Source organism: Rhododendron vialii, chromosome 3a, assembly GCF_030253575.1.
Source record: "Rhododendron vialii isolate Sample 1 chromosome 3a, ASM3025357v1".
In the NCBI taxonomy this organism is placed as follows: Eukaryota; Viridiplantae; Streptophyta; class Magnoliopsida; order Ericales; family Ericaceae; genus Rhododendron; species Rhododendron vialii.
This window is the reverse complement of record NC_080559.1, coordinates 11784185-11804728: the sequence shown is the minus strand read 5'-3', so window position 1 is coordinate 11804728 and position 20544 is coordinate 11784185. Positions and strand designations below refer to the sequence as shown.

At 37.2% G+C, this 20544-nt stretch overlaps 1 protein-coding gene, 1 long non-coding RNA gene and 1 other non-coding gene across 10 annotated transcripts; 2 read left to right on the top strand and 1 right to left on the bottom strand.

Moving 5' to 3' along the window:
- Nucleotides 1–3608: 3608 nt before the first annotated feature.
- LOC131321009 (TSL-kinase interacting protein 1) lies at nt 3609–14858 on the bottom strand. 8 transcript variants are annotated; one of them, XM_058351981.1, is made up of 15 exons: nt 14665–14858; nt 12205–12291; nt 11339–11502; nt 11133–11227; nt 11006–11053; nt 10788–10897; nt 9309–9393; nt 8932–9217; nt 8085–8219; nt 7800–7954; nt 7471–7709; nt 7138–7396; nt 5055–5465; nt 4660–4821; nt 3609–4261 (listed from the first exon to the last, which is right to left on the bottom strand). In XM_058351981.1, the coding sequence occupies exons 2-15, from the start codon at nt 12255–12257 to the stop codon at nt 4034–4036; spliced, it is 2430 nt and encodes an 809-aa protein (XP_058207964.1). In that variant the 5' UTR covers nt 12258–12291; nt 14665–14858; the 3' UTR covers nt 3609–4033. The 8 variants fall into 8 exon arrangements, with proteins under 8 accessions (XP_058207964.1, XP_058207966.1, XP_058207963.1 ...); XM_058351983.1 differs by having other exon boundaries at nt 8085–8204; XM_058351980.1 differs by having other exon boundaries at nt 8085–8222; nt 14665–14857.
- Nucleotides 6294–6401, top strand: LOC131321448 (small nucleolar RNA snoR100). Its single transcript, XR_009198494.1, has one exon. It is a non-coding gene; the product is annotated as a small nucleolar RNA snoR100 (small nucleolar RNA).
- Nucleotides 14859–18907: 4049 nt separating the features above from the next.
- Nucleotides 18908–19524, top strand: LOC131321008 (uncharacterized). Its single transcript, XR_009198436.1, has 3 exons — nt 18908–19112; nt 19222–19351; nt 19433–19524. It is a non-coding gene; the product is annotated as an uncharacterized LOC131321008 (long non-coding RNA).
- Nucleotides 19525–20544: the final 1020 nt, after the last annotated feature.

The following is a 20544-nucleotide window of genomic DNA, read 5'->3' as shown; positions in this document are numbered from 1 at the left end:
GAGCCTATCTTAATGCGCTCTAAGAAAATGTGGTGCTCTTTTGCCAAAAAAAAAACCTGGCGTCCTTTTTTATTTAGAGGAAGCAAAGCAGTTACAAATGGTTCTAGGCTTCTAGGGTAAAATTGTCTTTTGCAATTAAAGAAACATAGATTAGTTTTTGAAGAAAGTTGCAGAAAAAGAACAATTAAGCGGAAGAAATTAATATTTAAATATCATACTTTGAAATTCTTATAGTGTGCCTACTGGGCCGGACCGTTATAAGAAAGTAGAATTTAGAAATTATTATTCACATAAATAATAATAAAATAAAATGGATCATCTGGGCATATATGCTATCTCAGTCACATCTGTGTGGTCATTTGATGGGGTACACATTTGATGTCTGTCCTTTTCTCTTTCCGGATCCGGTCAAGTTTTCATCGATCAGTTTCGTCCATTTTTTTCAACTCTGGACAGTCCGGATGGAAAAAATGGGCGAAACCAGTTGAGGAAGACTTGACTGGATCCGACCTCCTAAATAAGTACACGGCTGGACATATACATATTTTCTTTTATAGCTGGAAATTCATGTCAACTTGTGCGTACTTTGGTTAATTTCAGAATTTAAACTTAACGACCGGATAAACTTCCAGTAATCTCAAGGATTGAAATGTTTGATTTTCATGAAATTCAAACTATTCATTTTATCCTTTTAATTTAATTTTACAATTGTTTCTTCTCAAGACAAAGTAAAAACTACTTTTGGATCGGATGTTGAAGAACTTCTTAGAGCATCTCAAACTGTCTTGCTACTCCCCCCCAAATCGACAAAGTCCCGAGTGGAACCCCCAAAAGCACTGTCCCAACAACCTCGCTGCCCACCTCGCCGGGGCCAGCGAGGTACGGTAGCCTCGCCACGGCTTCTCCCTCTCTTTCTCATCTCCCTGCAAGTCGTTGAGACCAAAGGAGGAAGAAGAAGACGCTTATTCGCCTGGAAATCGACGGTGAAGAACGGACTCAAAATCAACGACGAAGAAAGAAGAAGGCGACTTCTACAATCTAGAAACCTTAGAACGAACTAGAACACAACGAACGAACTCGATTATGTCCTGATTTTGGTCAAATTTTGACCTAAATTTGGTGGACGGTGGAAGGCGGTGATGGTGGTCAGGTATGGTGATATGTATACATGTAGTTTTTGTGATTTTGTTGAGTGAGATGCCTAAACTGTTGGGTGTTCCATTGTTTGGTGGCTAGGCAAAGGCTAAAATTGCACTTTTCCTTGCCAAAATGGCTAGAAATTTGCTTCAGCTGCTAGAGATGCTCTTACGATGGGGACACTAGACTTTAAACTTGATAGCGTATTTTTTCAAAATTTTTCATTCTTTATCTTTTTATCGAGACTAACCAAAAATAATAGAGACTACAAAAATTTCATTAAGGGATAAGAAAATAAAAATTCTACCTTCTTTTTTTTTTTTTTTTTTTCTATCTATGGTGCATTTTTGTCAAGCTTGGTACCATTGTTTTCCTTTTAAAATTCTTCTAAATTTTTAGACCTTTTTTTTAACCTTCGGGTTAGTTTTAAAAACTTGGTCGAATTTGTTTTTAACTTTTTAATTACTCGTTTGATAGTTGTTGCGTCCTTAACTAGCTACATGAATTATTATATATTTATGTTCATAAATGACTTTTTTGTCTTTGAATCTTAGATTTGTAGGAGAACATCTACATAATAAGATAACAAAGTATATAGATGGATCTTTTTTTTTTTTTTGGGTTACTCTTTGTTTGGTCTTGAACAAAATTCATGACTTTTTTCGAACTGCATGCACCAACGATAAAAAAAAAAAAGGTACGAATTATTTATTTAGCATTCAAAAAATAAAATTGTCTTTTATACATAAAAGGGAGTTCAATGGAGTAACAATCTGGGCACTATCTTGAAGGGAGGCAAATCACGAACTCTCTAAGCGAGTAAGAAGAAAAGATTCACTTTTTCCACTTTGCCTCGGGTGCCTGTTTGATCTTCGAGCGGCTTATCAGACTACGCTTGAGGAGGTGCCAGGACTACATCCGAGTAGCGCCTTATCAGACTACCCAGAGGAGGTGTCAGTGAATGCAGTTGCCATCATGGAACTCGTTGTACTTCATCGCTAGACACTCTCCTATCTACCAACTAATGGACTCAAATATGAAACTCGTTCTGCTTCATCGCTAGAACTCTCTTATCTATCAACTAATGGTCTCAAATACCATGCCCGTCCCTCCACACACTATTCTAACTAATTGTATTGAGGGTATTATGGTCTTTTAACTATCAAAGTTAACATCATCGGTCAATTTTAACGGTAATGGGACATCTGGAGGGAGGTGGAGTGATTTCGAAAACCATAGGGGAGGTCAGTGTATTTGTCAGATAACTCACTCAAAAATTTCACCTCAGGGAGGTCATCCTAACTTACCATATAAATATATAATCTTATTCACTTTGTTTGGTTTAGATTTTAGAAAGTTATTTTTGAGAGTTGGAGTGGTAATGAGTGGAGAGAGATAGAGAGAAAGATTTATTGAAAACTGTGCCGAGAGTTGAGAGTTACTCTCAAAAAGTCCATCCAAGCAAAGTGATTAACTTTGATAGTTAAAAGACCATAATACCCTTATTAGTGGCAATTGTGTAATTAATATTGTTTGAAAGAGAGAGGAAGAGCTGTAGGATTTGTGGAGCAAATCAGTGGTTAGGATTTATAAAGAGATAAGATTTAAAAACCGTTCTCCCCTATTATGTAGACTTATTATGTAGATTGCATACAAAAGATACAAATACACCGAATGTCGCCTCATGTAAAAAACGAAGGGATGAGAAATCAGATGCATGCTTAACTTAATACCCCCGAAATGGGGAAGTCTCCCATTGTTGTTCTTTCCCACAGAATTTCGCATGCCATTATAGGCCACTCAAAAGTAGGGATGATAGCAGGACGGGACGCGTTTTTACATACCCTAACCTTGACCCAAAAATTATCATGGCGCCGACCCCGACCACCACGTACTTTTTGGGTCCCCGTTTCCGTCCCGATTGGGGAACGAGTTTACCTGCCTCGCCCCGCAAGAAATTAAAAAAAAATGTTAATCTAAAAACAAAATAAAAGAAAATGGTCATAAATAAAATGGTATTTTAGTATAATGGTGAATATAAAGGTAAGAATATAGATATATTTTTAGTATAATGATAATAATATTAGGGTAAAAATTGTAAAATTTTAACTATAATGATAATTACATTAGGGTAAAAGTATAGTTTTATATAATGATAATTAGATTAAGGTAAAAGTATTGTTTTATATACAAATACATTTTGTGGCGGGTTCTAGGACGGCTATATATTTTGCGGCGGGTTCTAGGTGGCTATATCGGGCAGGTTCGGAGCGGGATACTTTCACCCCAAACGCGGTTGGGTTTTAAAATTTTTACCCCGACCCTATACCAAAAAATGAGGTGGAAAACTCGTCATGTTCGGGGCGGGTTCGATTGCCAAGCCTACTCAAAAGCATCAACAGGCACAAGAAGACAATCAACCTATGAGAGGACTTGGCATTCTACTGTTGAGGATCAAGTCATCCACTACATACGGAATCTGACACTCAGATAATAAAGTTATTTCTGTGTCTTCAGTTCAATGTTAAAATTTAAAAAGACAGTTATTATGTGAGGTGGGATTTCTTATGATTCCCTTTTCCAAAAGAAGAAGAAGATTTCAAATGATTCTGCACACTTGCAGCATTTTGAAACACAATTTACAGATATGTGACAACAAAGTCATAAATTGGTAATAGAAATCAGTAAACAAGTTTTTCTCCGCATCAGTCTTCTGTACAACAAGGGAATAGCCTCCATTGGTGCGTTAGAATGCTCTTGGCTTCTCTCAAAAGCCCCATTCCCTTTCGATATGATGCGATTTCCGCCATAAGTTTCCAAAAACAGCATTCATGCTCTTTCATATAACCCACCATTTCTAGAAGTTTTGTCCCCGGGTTCTCCCTTTGGCATAATCTCAAACCTCACTTCCTATTTTGAAATCTGAAAACGAAGCAGTTTTCTGGGCTTCAACTGCAGATGCCATTTCTTTCTTGTCCAACCCAAAGAATGAGCAATTCTGAAGTGCATCCAGACTGCTGGCGAGCAATCGGTTCAAACCACTGAGGCTGTCACTTAAAATTAAATCCTCTGTATGGTATCTGGAGGAAGGTATATCCAAATCTAAGGGTCCTAAAGAGTCGGGCTGCAAGATGGAAAAACATGAAGCAAAATAAAAAGTCAATTGCCAGCATCCAGCTGAAACACTCCATCCAACTTTAATGGTCTCACTATTCCATACATTAAAAAAAACGATCAGATTTTACATTTCATTCTTTTTTAGATGTCAATGAAAACTTTCTGTACAAGAACGGGATCTTTCGATTGGTGAAACTTGTTTTACGATATTTATCTTGAAAATATACTATTTCTTGGTCCAATTGAACGGCCCGACTATCGATAGGAGACAAACAAGATGGGACGGAGGGGGAGTGAAATATGGAGGCCAGTAGTACTTCAGGTTCAAAATTCCACTTGTAAATATATGGCAAAACAGTGCGTGAACAAGCAAATGAATAATGAGAGATTGGAAAAGAGATATACCCAATACATATCTGTAAGAGTGCTGAGATCCTTCTCTGAATCTTCCAGAATAGGTGGATCAGACAGACACTCATCCATTGGGTCTGTATTGCCAGGATTTTCACCCTCAGTCCCTTCATCGACTGGAGTTTCATCCATAGGCTCCTCCACCTCAGGCAACTCCTGCAGGATGGTCGAACATAATGTTATTGTTTTGCAGGTAAAGTATCACTTGAACTGAGCAAGTAAAGAACTATTGGAGATATTCTACTTTTTTTGAACAAGAGGAGATATTCTACTTGGAGGACATGTTAATGACAATTTATTCATGAAGATAAAATTATTCATTGATTCGATAAAATCCATGATCGGCGATAATGGACAAACATAATGGGACGGTGAGAGTAAAGTAAAACCTGGATAGTAGCCCCGAAGCCCACTGGACTTGTTCGACCAATCTGTTTGCAGGCCTCTGGAGACTCAACGCCAGATGGAGTCTGGACCAATTTGCGGGTGTTCTGAAATGAGAAGGCATCACATGTTTCTTCAGCATCCCAAATGGAAGATGAAATGGATGTCAGATCAGGTGGAAAGCTAGTTTTATTTTGATGTCTATTTATATGAGCAGCAATTGCCGCATCAAAGGAGTCACAGATGAATGGGCCCTGCTGAAGACATTGAGAGCTTCCCGTCAAGGGTGGATCACTACAGCCAGCAACTACGTCATGGGACACCTCAGCAAGTAAATCCCCAACGGTGATGTTGGTTAGGCTATCAGCCCACTCCCCCGCTGACAATGAAGGACCATTTCTTAACCACCGGTCATCCTAATACATAAAGCAAAGTGATTTCAGAAGCGCAATGAAAAAATGACAAAATTGGATGTGACTGGTTTACGCTGTGACTAAAAAGCTTAAGCTAGTCACAACTAGTTGAACATAGTCTTCTCCCATGTAAACCACGTTTTGATAATTACATTAGATGATGATTTCCCCAAATGTTTCAGTTATCTGCCTTCTACTACTAATAGATATCTTCCAAAAGGAGCCACAAGGAACAGAGGAACAATTCATATCCAATATGAAGCACGCATGTTGTATGAACTTCTAAGAGCATCCACAATGGCATAACCAGCAACATGTTTACAAAGTTAGCAATGTTGGCCTCAAAAATGGCTCACAATAGAATAACCAAACTTAGCAACCTCTTAACCAATAAAATTTGAGCTTTCCAATAACCAAAGTTAGCAATATTGTCTCAATAACAAAAAATAGTGGGTCCTACTCACAAAGGTTACTTTGTATGCTGTTTGTTGTTTGAAACTCACTCTCCATAAAGCAAATGCTTTATTGGTAGGTGAAACTCACTCTCCACTTTGGCAAAATGGCTTTGCATTTAACAATGTTGGTCACTTTATGGATTTTAACAAATTCTCTCCACTTTCACTTATTTTACTAAAATGGAATTCAATGTAAACCATTAGATTGAGAGAAGAAAAGGATTTGAATTTTTGCCAACTTATTTTGATTAGGCCATTGTGAGCTTAGGGTTGCTAACTTTAGCCATGAACTAAATGGATAACCAAAAGGTGATGTGACAACTTTTGATTATCCAATTTTGGTTAGTCCATTGTGCATACCGATGCTCTGGACTATCAATGAAGGAAGCATGGTAATGTGCACATAAATTGATTTGGGTCTCTAGGCCTACCCTCTCTGATGCCATTTGGCTTTGATTTGGGGGCATGGTTTTACAACAAAACGTCCTTGTAGCTCCTCGGTTCTTGGAGGTTTAGGGGGGCCACTGTTTTAGTGGTATTCTGAGAGCAGCCACTTTGTGCATACATTGCCAAAGGTTAGGTCTGTCTCCAATCATCTCCCGCCCATACCCCCAATGATTGGGGACTAGATGGGTTATGTTATGTTGTTGTTGTTGTTGGTTAGTCCATTGTGGATGCTCTACTTACCCATCATAAGCATTACAAGGCTGACGAATAAGTTTCTCAAGGTGAAATTAAATGGAGCCTAAAGGACATTTAGATGAATGAGCAATATCAACAGGAGTCCTGGATAAAGCAGACCACATGAGCAACTTGAGAAAAGAACTTGATGTAGAATCCAGAATTGATACATAACGAGTCACATGGCTGGTACGAATTTCTTTTATTCAGAAGGTTCCAACATGTTAAAGGAAGAACAAGTACGCGGATAAAAAGCAACAGAGCTTAACAAGAAGACCAGCATGACAATATGTTATAGTTCGCAAGTGCTAATGACACTTCAACAGATAGAGGCATGCTGGATTCAAGCTGCCAAAGCATCAACACTCAGTCAAAAATGTGGAATGCATCATGCCTTCGACATATGAGTGCGATTCAAAATAACAAATTCACAGCTCCCAGAGATGCTCAAGCGAGAAACATGGATTCATGCCCATGCCATGATGGCTGTCAGTTTAGCTGATTCATAAGCATGCAGGTAGGCGAGGGGAAAAAATTACCTTATTTCCTTCATCTCTACAAATAGCTCCATTGGCAGTCTCCCTTCTGTCCCATGAGACTTGTTGATCTTTATTACAGTGATCGGCAGGTTTCTCAGGCTGACAAGCAAAGGGTGGTGTGGATACTAGCACTGGGTCTCTACTCTGCTCCTTGGCATCATTAACGTTCTTCATGTTAAGGTCATGAATCATGTCAGATGACATCAAAGGGGCTTGAGATGTGGCTGACACAAGCTCGGAATTGGAAAACCAACCATACCTTTGAAAAGAAACAAATCAGTCATGATAAGTTATTACTGTAGACCTTACTTCTAAAGTTAGAAAGAAAGAAACCTTAAGCGGAAAACAGGGGGGCTTCCAATCACTGCATATACATCTGCCGCACAAACAACAGAGTCCTGGGTCCACCTCGGATAACCGACCAGGTTTTCCCTTTGGACATAGAAAGGGAAAAGCATTAGATCTCCAGAAGCTACACTTGAATTTCCCCACTTGCGACCGAGATGATCCAAAACCGATGATATCTTCTTCCGAGTAGTTAACGTGAGCTCCAGATGTGGATTATGATTATCCTGAGAAAAGATTGTGGCCCACCTATTGGGTTAACAATTTGACAATCATTCTACATCAAACTTGTTCAGATAACACCTTCTCAAACTTACCAATTCCAAAGCTCTTCGAGTACCTTCATCAATTGGGAACAACTGGAGCTTAAGTTTAACAACAGAAGCTTGTGTATTACTCTCAGCTAAAGAGTTTGGTGAAGAAGTTGGCAGAGTTGGAATGTCTTTCTCAACAGGCTCAAAACACTTTTCCCCTGATAAGTAGATTGGAAAGAACCAGACAGTGTCAAGCAATATTTCATAAATCAGTCGAGTCATTGACTCCATTCCAAATGTACCTTTGAGAAAAAAACTGTTTAACCTGTTTTCAATTGCAATCCTCACCTAGTGTCACTTGGCCATGTTCAACCTCTTTATCTGTGGTCGCCCGCTCTAAATGCTCGGCAGCATCAGCAACCAATGAAACACCAGCAATTGCAGCCTTCTCCCATCTCTTGTATGCAGCTGTTGAGACAGTACCTGCTGAACATCCATCAAATACCATTCCATAACAGTCAGGGGAAAGAACCCGGATACAATAAAGTTATGAAAAAGGATGCGCTTAATATCAAGCCAATGCAAACCATGACAAATGCTCAAACTTTATCCACATTATCTTTAAGAAAAAAGTTCTCCTGACTCGAACAGATCGTTTCCCACTGAGCAACCTTCTAGGCACAGCAAACCCTTTCTAGGTTTAACTTCGCAAACCTTCCCCCCACCCTCAAATATCTGGGACAATGCTTACAAGTCTAAAGTAGGATTAATACAGCCGTAAAAGTAGCTACTTCAGGTTTCTGAGGCAGTAGATCAGCCTACGTTTATAGTAGAGACGCATTTTACATGCCAGCACGTGTCCAACTTTTCTTTATATCCTCCTGTTTATTAGGTAAACAAATGGACAACGCAAGGATAAAATCATTCTTGTATTTCTATAAAGGGGAGTCGAACAAACAGAAGGAAGAGCACGAAGTGTAAGCGCTTACTAAATCCAAAGTTTCCTACCATAGCACAAACCAAAGGATATAAAGTTCAATTTCAACTTCGGACTGTCATCAGTAGACAAAGTGCTTAACAAGGTTAAAATGTGGGTTCATTCTGTATCCTTGCGTTCCACATTCATACCTTCAGGGGAAAAAGTAGGAAACAACCACCACCGAATTCCTAGACTACAATAGAAATTAAAAAATACCTGGTCTCCGCCGCTGCCTAACTGTTTTTGGTGGAAATGAGTCTCCTTTGCAGATGCTGCGGTTGATTCCAACATTAACATTGCGCCTTACGGAAGGTCCTTTCAAAGGTCCTATTTGTTTAATATTCTCATTGTCCATAACCACCAATTTAACTGCACGAGTGTCGTCATGTCCTGATGGTTTGCCCTGGTTCGAGATAGTTGTTGGAATTGTGGGAGCACAGTTTTCCCCCTGAGAAGGCTGTTTCCGTTTACCCTTCTTCCGATCTTTCAAGAGTTGGTTCTCCTTCATGAAAGATAAAGAAGTCAAAATTACAGAAGTAATAAAGTTTCACATACAGAACATTATTCAAGGAGTACTGATTGCCCAAACTAACCAAGGTCTCTATAAATATCTTGAACCTTCGAGGCTTCAGATGAAGCTTTGAGGCTTTACAGCTATACTTTTCGAGTAAAGACCACCTGTATCGAAGTCGCACAATCTTTAGTTGAAAACCAGATCCAATCATACTTGGAAAATATACCCTTACTAATAACTCATGTTTATCAAACTTCTCTAGTTCTCTGCAACACTTAACCATCAGCACTTCCTAAAATGTGCATGTATCAAATGCTGCTTACTAATACTAATAGCACCAGTGACAAAAGGCCAAGATTTACAAATAGGCCTAGCTAATGTTTGAATTACCATAGAAGTGTTCACATGTCATAGCTAACAGGTAGCCCTACATGCCTAGATCATACTTGAATGGTCCTTTCACCTTTAAAAATGAGATTGCAGATTCAAAGGCATAGAAACATGTGCTACCTCAGCTGGTCATCAACCATCTAAGTCGAAAAGCCAGTAAAAGAATATAAAACAAAAGCAAATTTAGGGTCATAGGCTTATTGCTAATAAACTACTAGTCCTCTAGATTCCTAAAAGAAAGCAGAAATTCGAATAAACAGATTTAGTTGCCCTAATGGATTTTCAATCTAACTAGAACACTGAGATGGTTAAGCAACGAGTATAGGCCAAGACTCCTACGACATAATCAAGATGGGGAAAACAGTAAAGGTAACAAACGAACAATTAAATTTTAGTTCGACAATCAAGGCAGGATCGACAGAATTGCATCACAGACTTTTCTACTCGAAGTAAATAGAGAAAGAGATTTTTCTTAAAACAACAACGATCTTGTTAAGGTGAGAATAATGCCAAAATATTTCTCAATTGTCCAAAGCGCTTTTCCAAATACCTACACACTTGTAGACATTTACTGCACTTTCTATAGATCAATAGAGGTTATCCACCCAACCTTGGGCTGTGATTAGCAGGACTCAAAAACGGAAAAATCACTAAATTCACCTAAGACGATGGGGTGCTCAGAATTCTGGCAAAGTCCATAGCAAAGCCATGAATCTTGATCTCCACTGAATTACCTATCAACCTGCCAAATTTCATGCGTTCCTAAGTTCATGCCACTTGAGTCCTACTATTTCCTTTTCCCATTTTTTCCAACGTCCCTCTCCTAACTCCATGAATTTTATGGTTTTCAAAACATACATCATATTGACAAGTGGCAGAATACAATAGCAGCAATCAGCAATGTGCATCCGCCTAGTTTTATGAAAACTTCGCAGGTTGACCTGAAAGCCGTGGAAACCCATTCACTAGATAGAAAAGGGCTTAATCCCACGAATCAGCCTCTTTTGTATATTAGTTACTTACCTAGGCAAGCAAAATCAGCTTAGCAATATAACCATCAAGAGACGAGGCACAAAATCTAGTTCCGGATCAATAAAATTTTTAAGCTATCTTACTACCAATATATATAAAACAAAGAGACATTAAGTACAGGTTGGTTGCTAGTTACCATCTAAGCATTGCAGCATTAGTATCTTTAGAGTTTTTCGCATCAAGACAGAGGCTGGGACCCAGTAATTTGTTCATACGCCTTACAAGGCGATAGTAATAATGTCTGACCTGCAAAACGCCAAATTAGAAACATCAAAATACTGATGAGAACAGAACAGCCAAGATAGAGAAATCATCAAATTCAAGCAATCAGAACTCCGTCTTAAAACAAGTTACCTGATCCTTGTTTTTACTTTGAACTCGACAAGTGATTTTCTCGAAATTCTGTCCAAAGGCATTGTACATTTAATAAAGTTACACCGAGAAAACATCCAAACCCTAAATCATATAAACAAAAACCTACCTTGCCAACTTGCCGTAATGCAGTGAAGAAACTTTCTTCCTCTTGACGTGTCCAAGCAGCCCATTGTCGTGTTTGTTTTTTTGCCACATTTGGAACTGTAAGCCAATGAGGGGTACAATTTCCAATTAACAACTAAATGATACATTGCAAAGCACCTCCACTAAGACAAATAATATGGCTACAAAATAACAAGCACAAAACTACACCTGGCAGCTGCACATCATGGTTTTGAAAGGACGTGGTTACAACACAATCACCATCCTTAATCAGGGTATTCACAGGATGGAGGCATGCTTCACTGTCCAAGGTGACTTGTGGCTCCATTGGAATACTAAGTTTCCATGCCCTTGAAGTCTGGAACCCCTTTGTCCTTCAAATTAGCGCATTGTCTCAAGGCAACCCCAATAACAACACAAGGGAAAATGGCTTGGATCTGAAGGCACAGCAATTATTTAAGACAGAAGATCAGCTTATTATGAGGTCAAACACGTAGTAGAACATACTCAACCAAAATGCATGTCACAACCTATCCCTCCCTCCCTACCTACCTACATCATCCCACAACCAACCAACCAGAACCAAAAATGATTTACAAAGAAAGGTTCATTTGGCATATGTGAAAATCAAATAATAACACCAGGAAAGATAGATTGGCACTTAGTAGCACGAAGCGGGTGCGGGGGAGCGGAGGCACCTAGAAGCTCCTGAGGTTGAGAACGCCTAAGGAGTGTATATAGATTTCATACAAATACGTATATAAAGTATCTTTAAATATTTAACCATTGAAGGAAAAGTGATTACTTATGAGAATTTTCACGATCTTAAAGGGTACTTATAGGAAGTTAGATATTTTCAATTTGCAAAACTTCTTGAGTGATAAGATTTTCATTTATTTCCACAATAAGAGTATGAGAATAGTTGCCTTAACCGCCCAATAAACTCCCGTCTTGGGAGCGCCGATTTGAGTTCCCGTCTTGGAAGCGCACCCATTTTAGAAGGATCCTGCTACTAAGGATTGGCATGTAAAAGCGTACTTTGATCTACAATATCATCTTATTAGGAGATCAATTACCTTATAGAACATACAAATGTTCTGTCTCCCCCGACCCTAAAACTGCCTACCATGGAGGTTTGGACTTTGGAGAAAGCATATATGGCCCTAACAAAGGAAAAAGAGTCACAGTAGGGAGAGATAGACAACATAACAGGAAAATAAAAATAGTCCTGGTCTAGCATTCCTAATTCAAGTGTTTTGCATAGTTATTGGAAAAAAAATTCAACTGAAAACGAGCACACAAAGAAGACACTTTAAATCCCTGTGTATCCTTCATTACTTCTTCTGTCACCGATTTCCCTGATTTCCTTGGCAAATAGAAAAGAAGTCGGCACCCAGATATTGTCAAGATTTCATGTAGAGGTTGCAGTTTCCATGATGGCAATGGCGGCTACGACACAGTTCCGGAACGTAAAAGCACAGGGTAACAGTTGCAGCAACAGAAGCCACGAATTTTCTATTACATTTACCTTGCAAAAACTTATTGTATGCATTTTTTCAGCATCTTATCTATTAGGCTTTAAATGCTTTTTAGAAGCTTTGGGCAGTTTTTTTTTTAATTAGAAAATGATATATGTAGAAATTAGACTTTTTTTCAAGTTGTGACGAAGAGATTTATTTTATTTTCTGCAACATTGAATGATTTCCAGCGCCACAAATTCACAATGCATCCTTTTCTCGTTACAAGTTTTGTGACTAATGACTATAGCGTTATAAAGTCGTGTCTTGTTTCAATATACGCTTGTCCTGAACAGGAAAGAAGGATCCTAACTTTTTTGGAAAATCTTACCTCCAACAAAAAATGCAGGTTAAGAAAAAATATACTCCCTCCGTTCCAAAATGAGTGACCTTTTTGGGACTCCATGTCATTTTAAAATGCTTATATCTTTCGATTTATGAAGTTTTATGTGATTTTGAAAACTTTGTTTAATAGAACTAATTAAAATCTATCAAACAAAATCCATATTACAAAAATTTTAACATTCATATTGAACGATATAAGTAATTGAAAATGACACACTTTTCCAAAAAGGTCACTCATTTTGGAATGGAGGGAGTAAATAATTCGAGGGACACATGCAGATACCTCAAATAGAATAACCAGTCGTACAATTTTAATAAAGTACGGGTACTTAGATAGTTTTAGATTTGTGGATTCGTCTTCCAATTTCGTATTGATCATTAAAGGGATTTTCGGAGCATAAGAGAGTGGTTCCTTCAGAACGCATGCAATAAAGAGAGACGGGAAAAAAAGATCACCCTGATGGCATACACTATTACATACCAATTACCATAACTGCCAAAACAACTGATACAGGTATAAAGGTACTGTTAGCTTCTTTAATGGCCAGTTAGGCCGAAATTTTTAATCATCCCACAACCAGTCAAAATAGGTGGTCAAGGCAACTATGGTAATGCTTGCATTTCAAAACCTGGATAACATCTCTTTATAACCGCTCAATGCATTAAATGAGGTGAAACCTTATCTGGATCCATAACATCCAATATAGCCAAACTAAGCAAGAAGCGAATTTCCGGCAGCTAAAAAACAAGGCGCAAATGTCGCAGATCGAATGTTATCCAAGGTTATAGAAAAGCAACAACCAGTCGGCTAATTTCGGGCAACGAAGAAGTAAACACCCAGTGAATCATCTTACCCAGGAAAGCAAGCCGTGAATTTCCGGCAACTAGAAAACAAGGTGCCAATATTGCACATTGAATGTTATCCAAGGTTTTAAAAAAGCGACACCAGTCGCCTACCTTAGCAAGGTGCAAACTTACGACAACTAAAAAACAACCAGGAAAGCAAGGCGTGAATTTCCGGCAACTAGAAAACTCAATATTGCAGATTGAATGTTATCCAAGGTTTTAAAAAAGCAGCACCAGTCGCCTAACTTAGCAAGGCATGAACTTACGGCAACTAAAAACAACACCCACGAAAGCAAGGCGCGAATTTCCAGCAACTACTGGCAGATATATTTCAAACATGAACTGTATGATCTAATAACCATCTTCATGCAAAATCCAATCATACAGGTTGAATGCGGTAACCCAAATCTCACCCCAACAATCATCATGCAAAGAAAGTTCAGCAAACTAGAATGCATTAGCAGCATTACAAACAGCAATCTATCATTAGAAAAAGAAACTAAAACCAGAAGGAAAGAATTCTAAAAATACGGAGATAAAGGTTTTCAAACCACCTATGAACCGAATTGGCAAAGCCTCAAATCTCCTTTGAATCTACAGAGCTAATTCCCTAAACAGAAGTCAAATTCAATCACCAAAAATTCCCAGAAGCCGGATCCCTCTTACATAGTTCAAAACCCTAGAAACACAACTCGCGGCTTTCTTTATCATATACATGCAGAAATCGAGACCTATACATACATAAATATATATATATATATATATATATATATAGAGAGAGAGAGAGAGAGAGAGAGAGAGAGAGAGAGAGAGAGAGAGAGAGAGTACCAGCGAGCAGGAGAGGGAGGAGAGAGAAACAAAGCAGAGCGGAATTGCAAATGGTATGCAGAATCAAAGTTGAAAACCGGAAGGCAAACCCTAACCCCAAATTATACTAAATTTTCAAACTAAAAGTTGAAAGGGCTTTTTGTTGGTTCTTTCTTTTCTGGGCTCTCACCGTTACACACCACCACCTGTGTTGTTCTTCTTCCTCTTTCCCCACTCACCACCTCAACGCGTGGCGCAAAACACCTAAACTATTTTTGCATGGTTTTTTGTTTTTTTTTATGTACTCCTATATATATTTCTTTATCAAAAAAAGATAAAATTTGTTTCAATTTGAAAATTAGATAATGCTCTAATTATGAATGTGGGGTGTTATAGTTGCCAAAAAAATAAAAAATAGTAGTAGTATCAAGCTGGTTCAATTTATATTTCTAGTTTGCATAAAAATGATTGTATTAATTTTGATCACCAATTGCAAATATACAGACGATATATAGAGGAAGCATGGCATATATTTTTAAGTGCAAATCGTGCTTAATTGGAAAGGGAAAAAAATACTAATTATAATAATGTGTGTATTATGAGCCAATGTGATTATGTTTTTTTGAAACCTCTGATACTTAAGAAATTCACCTATTTTGATTAAAAGCTTAAATGCTGCTATTAGCTTGATTAAAAGTTCACGGTATGTGAAAGATTTATTGGTCTCACGGCCACATTAAACTATATATGGATCTATATATCTCGATCCAATAACATCTTAAGAATAAGGTCTAATTAAATAATCATCTTGTTCGCACATACACATCAAGGAATTTAGTCAAAAATAAAGTAGCAATTTTAGGTTTATTCAAATGTTGGGATGAAAACATAACTTCAAAAAATGATAGGGATGAAAACATATGTCACCCTACGAGAAAGGATTAATATTTAAGTCATAAGTGACCAAAGAATAACGATAAGATTGTGAATGATTTATTCACTACATTTTGCTTCATCGGGTTTAGAAAATCTTAATTGATGTACATAATTACAGACTTACATAGTATATAAACCTTATTTTCTTATTATTTATGGCTTTTATAATTTAAAAAAACCTCGGCTCGTTACGTCTTCATATAGTATATAGTATAGTAAATGTACTTTCTTTTTTTCTAAGTTAAAATTTCATTTGGCATTCCCTCATGACTCATTTCTCCTCTCTTATTATGTTCTCTTGTACAAGAACGGCTAGTAAAAAAGAAAAACAACTATCCATTTAGAATTTTGAAATAAGTGAAAAATATAACTAGCTAGTATTTCAAATCATGCTAATTTAAGAAAGTAATCTACCATAAACGTTTAGGCAACGCCATAAAGTTCTAAATTTGTACGAAGTTTATTTTTCTTATTTTTATTTTTTACCCTCTAAAGTGGCGAAATTGAGGTATTGTTTGTATGATCTGAATTGAATTACTTTTACGGATAGCTATGGAGAATAAGTGCAAAGACCCGTAAATTTGCAAAATTGATTTAAATGTTTTACAAGAAATAAAAGGAGGAAATTGATTTGGGAAATCGAGAATTGGGGTTAATGTGTTAAAGTGTTGCATTTGAGGGATGAGTGTATGATTTGTGCTTAGTGTGTGTGTGTGTGTGTGTGTGTGTGTGTATATATATATATATATATATATATATATATATATATATATATATATATATATATAATAAAACAGAGCAGTGTTTGAATCCAAAAGATAACCAACGCTCCAGATTTATCTCTTCCTCCTGCATAAATCTCTACCCTCCATTCTACAAAATGGCATGTCCGTAAATTGATAACTTTTTTTGACCATTTTCTAATCACACATTCCCCTTCTATTTTCTATTTTGGAAATCCGATTTCCATTTCCAAACCTCTCTCTCTCTCTCTGCGAATACGAGAATACGATTTGATTTCCAAACCCTCTCTCTCCGAATACGGCCTTCCTCCGCCTCCTCCCATCACGCTGATTATACCTATATCCCAGAATGCTAAACAATTTCGTTTTCGTCCCTGACAAGTGAGAGACAATTACGGATTATATAGATTACGTACAGAGGCAAATTGTTGACTAACTCCTATAATAGGTAATTATTGATATTTTTTTTTGTGCAATGTTGATTCATGCCCTGTACGTTATATAATCCAATTGTATTGTTTTCGTATCAAATGATTTTTCCAGTTCTTTGATTCACGCCATGTTCACATGTTTAGTTGCAGTATAGGATAGGACCAACTTGCACATGCATTGCGTGTACCCAATTTGTAATCGGTATGTTCAGGCGGTAGTCTTCGGGCAAACCGGAAGTTCCTTATTTTAATGCATCCAAGGTGTTTGTAAAAATGCCTCATACAAATAGAATTGCTCTGTCATAATTCATTAGTTGAATGGCATAGTGGGTCAGTTGCTTTTCTATTCCATCGGTTCACACCAGCAGAGTGCACCATTGTCTTTTAGTACTCCATTTGTGAGAGACTTAAGTGAGTAATATTATATTGTATAGCACCCCACAAATGACTCTGTTTTTGCCGTTTCAAGGCGGTGGTCTGCCCCATATCAATAGTATATAAGGAGCCACTATTTCAATATTTTCTTCCCAATCTTGGTTTGTGATTTTTTTTTTTTTTTTGTCTTTTTGCATTAGGCAATGACCAGCAAAGGAAAGCCAACACATGTTAGCAATGGAGAAAAAGATTCACGGGTATCTCCCTTTGACGTATCTTCTATCTTCTATCTTTATAGTCAATTAGCTAAACGACATTCTAATTTCTCAAATTTGCTTATACACGTATTTTAGGAACAATCCGGTAAAGATATATCAAAAGGAACACTAGCGCAACGTGCCCGACGAGAACGAGAACGTATTTTTAAGCAAACCACTGAAAGGTGATCGGAACAACACTCGCCGATAAATACAAGTGTAAGACTCTTATAATCAAAATCATGTTTGACTATCTACATTTTCTACCCATGTTTTTTTTATGTAATTCTTTCTCAATTGTTGACTTTGTACGTAAAGATTCAACCTCTCCGAGACGGGAATATTAGAGCCGATGGGCAAGACCACCATGTCGCACATGTTCCCGAGGTAAGTCTCCATATAATTGTGGAGTTTCTTGCAAACCTAATTAGTACCCGTACTGCAATTTATATATTTCTTAACATGAGATACAAAGAATAGGGGCAGTGTATGTAGGGAGTGGAAAGGGAAACTCTGAGGTATATCACATTGACACATGTCTTCTACCTTGCATTTGTTTTTAGTTTGTCTGAAATTCTGATGAGTTTCTTAACGGCAGCCCTTTTTCCTGGGAAAAGAAGATGTTACCATGACAAAGTAGTGTTTGAGGCAGCAAGTGATTGTACTGTTACTGTGACCTGGAAGAGGCCTCTATTGGTAGGCCCAACTTTGGACGCCTGAGTTTCAGATGTTGAATTAGGTGAGTAGAGGAAAGTTAGGTCACGAGACGTTGAAGAATTGTGACCTTGGCATCTAGAGAAACATTGTTTTGCTATGTGATAAGCTACATGCTGATGTACAACATTGCAGCTTATGAATCCTATAGGTAGTTTAGAGTACATCTTGCTGTAAGCAAATATGTATTCCATAATTTTTATGTTAAATACATGGGGAAAAAATGATTCAGGTGTTCAACTGGTAGCATGATAACCTGTGCAATGAATGATCGTTCAAATCTGCAAATGTATAGATGTTTCTTAGTAAACCAATTAAGAATGCACTGCTGGATGGGTTTGGTTTTCTTCATGACGAGACATAGTGTACTTTGGCAACTCTCAGTTATGGTGCAACTCCATATAAATATGGAGGTTCTGCCAAACCCTGATTAGTACCCGTAATATCATTTATGTGTCTCTTAACAGGATGTACAAAGAATAGGGGCAATGGCTAAGAAAAGGAAGCCAACGTATGTAGGGAGTGGAAAGGAAAACTCTGAGGTATCACACGTTGACACAACACACGATGACACATGTCTTCTACCTTTCATTTGAAAAAAAAAATATTGGTCCTTAAGTAATACTGCTTCTCTCTTTAGCCACAGGTTGGTAAAGAGATATCAAAATTGGCATTGGCACAACGTGCGCGACGGGAACGAGAATGAAACCTAAAGCAAAGCACTGCTCAGCGATCAGAACAACACCTGCTATGGGATACTAGGGTAAGACTCTTTTGAATAAAAACAATGACATGAAACTCTGCACCAAAATAATATATTGTTTGCTACGGGGTTGAAGGTCGATGATTTTCACGGTAATACTTCTTTGAACTTGTGTGAACTTTTTTAATAATAATTTAAAAAACTGATTAATAATTTTGAAATTTTAACTTCTAGGTCCGTACCTTAGCACTTGCAAGAAGAGCAAATTATACATTAACCACTCAATTCGTACAGACGGGATTCCTGAATGGTAAGTTGGATATTGAGCAAATCAATTTGTATGTTTTTTAGTCTTTAACTATATGGAGATTAGTATTTTTTGTTCGATTAGTTGTTCTAAAAAAATCGTGCTTATCTAGGTTTGCAAAAGACGAAAATGCACAAAAGTCGGTAACATGGAACCGCACACATGGATTTTCGCTCCCACAAGCATTAATAATTTCAAATGCCAGGAGAATTCGAATAAACCAATTTGCGTTTCGGACCAATGTAACATTTTCCCCTACATGATTTCATGGTTAATATTTGGGCATGCATCATTATATAACTACACTTGAAAATTTATTGTAGGTAAACTATTATCGCGTTATTGGCCATATTGAAAAAATATATGTTGAACATCTATGGATTGATTTATGCAATACATGCTATAACCAAGTTGACAATTAGTACGACTGGTTTATGTGTAAACATTGTGGCAGAGAAGATGTGCAGACTGTAACCAGGTAATCAATCCACACATCTTTAATGAGTAATACAACTTATATGTAACACATACAACTTATTTGCATTTATTGTATGTATAATGCAAAGACGGTTGTAAAAGACTCCACTGGCTCAATGGAACTCTTGGTAAAGGACACGAAGGCAGAATTCATCTTACAATGTGTCCGTTCATATCTGAAGAAATTAATGTTAAAGGTAAATACTAAAAAACTATCTATATAAATTACACTGTATATAGAATTAAAATAATATATTAATACCTTTATTCGTGATGTTCTACCAGGATAATGGGGCGAAAATGCTCAAAGACTACATTTCTCAATTTTATGAATGTCCATACGTGTTTATTATTCCTGCTCCAAAATTTGGATGCGTTGACCATTGTGCTCCCATGGTGATTTTTGTATTAAAAGTTGATTGGTCAGAAGAGTGTTGACATATTTTCAAAGGTAATAAAACGATTTAAATTATTGTAGGGGTGATAAGTTGTCATTTTGATTTAATTTCCAGTTCATATTTATTTGCGATGAATTTAATAATTCTTAATCTTATTTATGTAGGAAAATCGAGAACTGGCAAAGAGACATTGGGTTCATTGTGATAAGAGCTTTTTTAAGACATTGAAAATTTGATAATGACATTTTATTTGTTAGGTTAAGTTTTACAAGAATATATTTGGTTTGACATAGTTAATTTTTATTACATGTGTTGGGTGATTTATAGATTTTGAAAATTTGTGTAAAACTTGAATATTATTTGCATCTCGAATTGTCCTGCACATATACCAAAGTTTAATTTGTTCTTACCCATTTTTTTAACATGTCCTCCTTTTGCTCATTGTTCTACAAATATCTTTAGTTGTATTCCAAATATGTTGCGCCGTGCCTTCAGGCACGGGCATTCGCTAGTATATATATATATGGGGCCGGTTCCCCTCACACATCTTTTGACACAAA